Raw genomic sequence first — 6,395 nt, 5'->3', positions numbered from 1 at the left:
GGGCCCAGAGGACTTGACTGTCCCCATCCTTTTATGAAAGAAACATGCTGAAATTATGCAAACTAAGCCCAAAAATGTGAAAATATGTGATTCTGTTAATTTGAACAAAGAATGATAAAGTAAAATAATCAGAAATTATGCAAAAAAATAACACATTTTGCTAAATTATGAGGAGTGCTTAAAACCACGGGGATAGCATTAAAATCTAATGTTTGTAGTGCTGGCCTCACGCAAATGGTTCTATGGTCTTTTAAAGGAACCTCTGTACAAAATTGTACAGGTTCAACGTCCCTTGCAACACTATCTAGGATGCAGGTCCGATAGGACCGATCGTCGGATAGCAGTGAAACATTCCAAAATTGAATTGTGCGTCATTTCGTTAAATATTATCGCATTCATTTCATATGTGTGTCATATGAAGGGGAATTATGTCCTCTTTGCATCTGTACCAAAATCTCAAATGATGAAATGTGTACCTAGTGGACAAAACCGACAGGACTCGTCATAAATGGGAAACTCCATGTATCGAAAGTTCCTCGTCCAAGGACACAACAAATGGCCTATATTATTTATTTATAGCGCATATTAGAATCCTCGCTTAATTAACAGCGTGCTCTATACATGCAGGCGCTTGACTATCTTTTCCATTTACTCAGGCAGAGCCTAGGAGACGGTAGTCAGAAACATTCTCTGCTTTCCAGGAAGCGAACAGTGCAAGTGCAAGCAAACGATGAAGCATTCAAACACTAATAAACTGACAAGATCTTGTGATGTTAAACGTTTCAGCCGGTTACACGTTCTCCCCTGGGTGAAGTGGGGAAATTCGTGTTAACTGCTTGTGGGTGGTTGGTGGGTGCTCCGATGTGATTTGCTCCTTCTTTCCTATCATCAAGTAGCCATTGTCCTTATCTCCCCTCCTTCATTTCTGTGCATATATTATTTATTGCTCTCTAGAAACACCTCTTATTTTAAGTACTTTTAAAAGGCTTATGTCCTATTTGTGTTGAAACGGCCGTAAAAAACTTGTACGTAAACTAAAACTACCATCAACTGCACGCCAGGGAAATACAAAGCTATTTTCTACCCCTAAAAGAAAGACAGCCGTGTGCCGCGTCTATTCGAAGGCAAGCCCACGTTCTCGGAGGTCCGCGCAATGTCGTTCTTTCGATAGGCTCACAGAGATTCTGTAAGGCCAACCTCAACGCCAAACCCGAAGGGCAAAGCGACGCAACGATGTCCGTAGGTCGACGAATCTGGAAACAAGTAAAGCGGGTCGTCCGATCCACGTGCTTCTCCTGCTTCTGTGGGGACGATACCACAGAGGGCCAAATCCTGGAGCCGAATATCAGTGACGAGGCTGAGGAAATCTCCTTAGGCAAGTCACAGGATCTCGGCCCCAGTGAGGACTTCCGTTGGAACCCACAGGAACCACTACGAGTCCGAGGCCAAGACTGTGGCATCGAATCTTCCGTGTCCGGCAGCGATGAAGAAGCGGAAATCTCATTGTGCGACTCTGGTTGGGTCGGTTTGTCAGCCAGACTGAGGGTGCAGAGCGGTTATTGTGACACAAGCCGATCACGCCCGACTCATCGCCTCAAGAACAAACACGTAAATGTTTTCAGGTGACGAGAGGGGTGATCGCCCCCGACCCGATGCCATCCGAAATGGGCGCCCCGTATAAAAAAAAAGAATCACGTTTGATTTTCCAATGACCATCAACTCTGCTTGCCTAGGTCCACAATTACAATGTTGGGTCCGAGGGCCTTTATAATCTGTGCCCCAAAATTTTGGAGCAATTTGGATTTAGATATTAAAATGTGAGGCAGCGTGGTGGAATCAGACTCTCGTCAAATTTTTGGGCATGTAGAGTTATTGGTATCACCTTAAAGCTTGTTCATTTGTCTTCATTTGGATGAAAAAAATATCCATTTCTCTTGAATACAAGTCGAGATATTCGGAATTGAAGGAGGTGGGGGTCATCTGTTTTACGAGATAAAATTAGTGAGAAAATGGCCGCCAAAGATTAGTTATTTCCTTTGCTTAAGAGCCTGTAGTAACTGAAAATTTACATTTTTGTGTGCCTTTAATCAACGTTTTTCAGAAAATTCATACAGAAATGAGTTCTGTAATGGGCATGAAAGGTGTTGAGCCAAAAAAAAAAAAGAAAAGAAAATTGATAAAAATTTTAAAAAACCTGCGGATAAATGAAAAGTTTCTTCACTTTGATTATTTTGAGAGAGCCTGATTCCACCAAGCTGCCTCACAAATGTCTCTTTCAATTGATCAATTTAAATCAAAGTTGTAGACAATGTTTTTCAGGAAAGTATTTATAATGCCGGAACTCTATATCTGAAATATCTGTCATTTTATTTTTTTCAATGTATGCATGTCGTAGTGGTACTGAGCGTTAGAGCTTTTGTGTGTGTGTTTTATGAGCGCCACCGGGCTCTTTTTGTGGATTCTGGCGCGTTTTAATAAATTCATTATTATTATCATTATAATAATAATAATAATTATTATTGTTATTAGTATTGTTATTATTATTATTATTGTTATTGTTATTATTATTGTTATTATTATTATTGTTATTATTATTGTTATTATTATTATTATTATTGTTATTATTATTATTACTATTATTATAATTATTACTATTATTATTATTATTATTATTATTATTATTGCTATAGGCTGACGATTGGTCTGTAGATCTCCCACTGTGCATGACGAGGCAGAAGGAAAGAACATTGGCCCAGCCTCAGACAGGTGAGAGAGGCCCACAACTCTACACCAGGGGTCCGGAGGACTTGACTGTCCCCATCCTTTTATGAAAGAAACATTCTGAAATTATGCAAACTGAGCCCAAAAATGTGAAATTATGCGATTCTGTTAATTTGAACAAAGAATGATAAAGGAAAATAATTAGAAGTTATGCATAAAATGATCAAATTTTGCTAAATGATGCGGGGTGCATAAAACCACGGGGACAAACTTGTGGACAATGGCAACCTTCCTACTCCACCTTGGGATGTCCATGTTTGGTTTTGTTTTACCAAGGTTTTAGGGCGCTTGCAGCTTTGCTACTACATGTACATACGGTCATACGGCGCTAAGAGATGGATGTCAACAGAGAAGTCCAAACGGGGAATCTGGCCAACTCTGCTCACCTCTCTACTCTAGCCTCAACAGCACAAAGTCTGCTATGTTCATGTTTACAGTACATGAACGAGAAGATGAGGAAGAATCTGAATATACATGTATAATATTTTGATCTAGATCTATGACCCCCCCCCCCCCCATCCCCCCTCAACCATTAACTGTCCACGCCGTTTTATACAAGAACAATTATGAAATTATTAAGTTATAGAGCTGTATGTTCCACACGGGCCAAATATAGTTGGGTCTGCTTCTTCTCTCCAAGGTTCTTTCGATATTTGATGGTAGATCCGTATCCAGCATTCCGTGTAGCGTTTGTTGCTGACCCATCTGTGTGTGCATGGATTGGAGTTTCAGCATACGAGTCCACTGTCTCCAGGGCGCTAGTTCAGAGGGTTTCTTCTGGTGTGGTCTTGTCACAAGAAGGGTCTAGAAGTCTTGTCCTTATTGTGATTTCTGGTGTCTGCCAATATGGAGGTTCGCTGCTGATGTTGGTGATTGGTTCTCTGGTCCACAGGGCTAAATTCTATCCAAAAATCTAAATATTATGTTTTCAAAAATCTAGAAGTATATTTTGTCCTACTGTTTTGAGAGACTTATCCGGTTGGTCGATACACTTTTAGTATACGTTATATAATCTTTTGGGTTTTTTTGTGCCTGGCTAAATGTAGGAATCAATATTGTATTTTGTTTTAACATAGCTGATAGCAGTTTCTAGGTTTATCCACGTGGATAAACTCTATCCAAATTTAATGATATATAGGTGAGGTGTGCTGACAAAATGAGTTACTTCTCGCAATCCAGAAATGGAGGTATTGGCCAAAAATCGACATAAGGGTCAAATTTGTAGATTTTCTATTGATGGTATTTTCTTTAACCATAACCTGACTTTTATTATTTCATACTTATAAATGGTAAAAACTTCAGCCATGAGTGTGATTAATCTATTTCCTCGAGAGGGGGGAAGTAGCTCATTTTGCCATCACGCTACACATATGTATTTAAAAATCTAGAAGTATCTTTATCCCTTTGTCCTCCTACGGTTTTAATAACTTGGTCAATTGGACGTTAAACTTGTTGTATTTGTTTTAATCTTTGAGTTTTTGTGCGTGCCTAAATGTAAAAAACAACATGTTATTTTTTTTAACACAGGCTATAGCATTTTTTTCTTCGTTTTATAAGTTTTTATATACGGCTAAACTCTGTCCAAACCTAAATGTGTTATAAAAAGCTAGAACTAGAAGTGTCTTTGTTACCTTGTCCTATTTTTTTGTCTTTGTTACATTGTCCTCCTATTTTTTGAGTAACCTAGGTGGTCGGTCGTTACACTTTTAGTATTGGTTATACTACTGTAGTAATCTTTTAGTTTGTGCGATTGCCTACATGAAGGATCCAACATATCATTCTCTTTTAACACAGGTTATAGCATTTTACAGGTTTTTCTACACGGTTAACTCTTTCCCAACCTAAATCATGTTTTATAAAAGCTTGAAGTGTTTTTAAGACCATATGTCCTCCTTTTTTTAAAATAACATGGGCGCTTGGTCGTTACACTTTTACTTTTAGCATTGGTTATAATCTTTTAGTTTTTGTGTCTGCCGAAATATAAGAACAAACATGTTATTCTTTTTTAACATAGGTGCTTTCATTTTACAAGTTTCAGAACACGGTTGAACTCTATTGAAACCTAGATTTGTTGTAAACAGTTAAAACGTATCTATGTTAATTTGTCATCCTACGGTTTTGACGAGTAACTTAGGCGGTCGGTCGGTACGCTTATAGTAATTGCTCTATTTTAAAAAGTTTTTGCATGCCTAAATGTAGGAACTAAAATATTATTCAGTTTTAACATAGGTGATAACTTGTTCTAGGTTTTTCCACACGACTAAATTCTATACAAATTTCATCTAAATATGTTTTTAAAAATCTTGAAGCATCTCCATTACTGTGTCCTACTGTTTAGAGTAATTAGGGTGGTTGGTCGTTACACTTTTAGTATTGCTTATAATTTTTTAAGTGTTTGTAAATGCCTAAATATTTTTTTATTTCGTTTTTTGTTTTTTGGGGGGGAAGTGTTTTACGGCGCTCGCAACTGCATAAGGTCATATGAGCGCGCGGGACACACCTGATACTTTCAGTCGGTAGGAAACTTTGAGTTTTGCCCGAAGCCTACTCTTATCGATTTTAGACCGCCAAGGGATTTTTAACGTGCGCAACTTGCACACGGGACCCCAGAGATTTTTCACCTTGTCCGAGAAGGCTTGGAGTAGATCTTACCTACCATAAGATCAGGGGTGCGGCTGAAAGACAGCAGCCCGAGGAGGGGGCAAAGGAGGTGAAGAGGTGGGGGTAGAAAATGGAGACGAAAGCAGACGACAGAACATTGTTAGAGAGAAGGAAAGGAAGTGAAAGGAGACAATTTTAGAGAAGAACATTTTCCGTCTCTATCCAGATTCAAACCCGGGACCTATTGAATGAGAGGCGATCATAATATGCTCTAGGCCTTGAGAGCCCCCAGTAAAAGTTTGGCTCTCTGCTGATGGATGTAGAAGGCGAGGGTTCGATTCCCCTAATTATGGACTTAACATTACAAGAATGTCAAATATCTTCATCTGTCTGTTGATATGTAGAACAGTATTTCACTCACACTCAGACCCATTTGGCCCCTAACATGCACACTGCAGTGGAAGCACACCGTCTCTAAAATGATCTAAATCATGACCAAGAGGTGAAAAAAGTTTACAAATAACACACTGAGATAACCTGTTTGGCATTTGAGACTAAACCACCACATCACCTTTCTCTGTATTCTAAAAAAACTAAAATAACAACTCAAAAGGAAATCAAAAAACCAAAATAAAACCAAAGGAACAATGGGGGTATTGGAGCGCCGGCTCATTTTTATTTGCACTATGTACAGCCAGAAAGACGTGAACATGGGGAAAAGGGAGAAGGGGAGAGGAGTGCAGGCTAGAAATGATGTCCCTTCCGCTTGCGGCCTGTGTACTGTGTGTCTGGCTTCGTCTCTCTGAGAAACAGAAGAGTGAGAAAAAAAATGTTAATTATAAAATTACCGTTAACCCAACGAAACAAAGCAGAACAATTCAAACATGACTGCACACATGTGAGAGACTTATATCAACCAAAACTTCTAACAGGTCATATGAGCGCCAAGGGATGGATGTCAACAGAGAAGTTCTCAGGGAATCAGACTTACTCAGCTCACCTCCCTAGCTTCA

General features: G+C 39.1%; 1 protein-coding gene across 1 annotated transcript in view; it reads right to left on the bottom strand.

Moving 5' to 3' along the window:
- Window positions 1-6,025: 6,025 nt before the first annotated feature.
- The window catches only part of LOC101861863 (probable 18S rRNA (guanine-N(7))-methyltransferase), a gene marked incomplete in the record, with an annotated part of 22,953 nt that continues 22,583 nt past the window's right edge, over window positions 6,026-6,395 (bottom strand). Inside the window, 1 exon segment of the mRNA XM_005112540.3 lies at window positions 6,026-6,184. Within this exon segment, the coding sequence (XP_005112597.2) occupies window positions 6,127-6,184 (58 nt within the window).

Source organism: Aplysia californica, unplaced genomic scaffold, assembly GCF_000002075.1.
Source record: "Aplysia californica isolate F4 #8 unplaced genomic scaffold, AplCal3.0 scaffold01314, whole genome shotgun sequence".
NCBI classification, from domain to species: domain Eukaryota; kingdom Metazoa; phylum Mollusca; class Gastropoda; order Aplysiida; family Aplysiidae; genus Aplysia; species Aplysia californica.
This window is presented reverse-complemented; position numbering and strand designations above follow the sequence as displayed.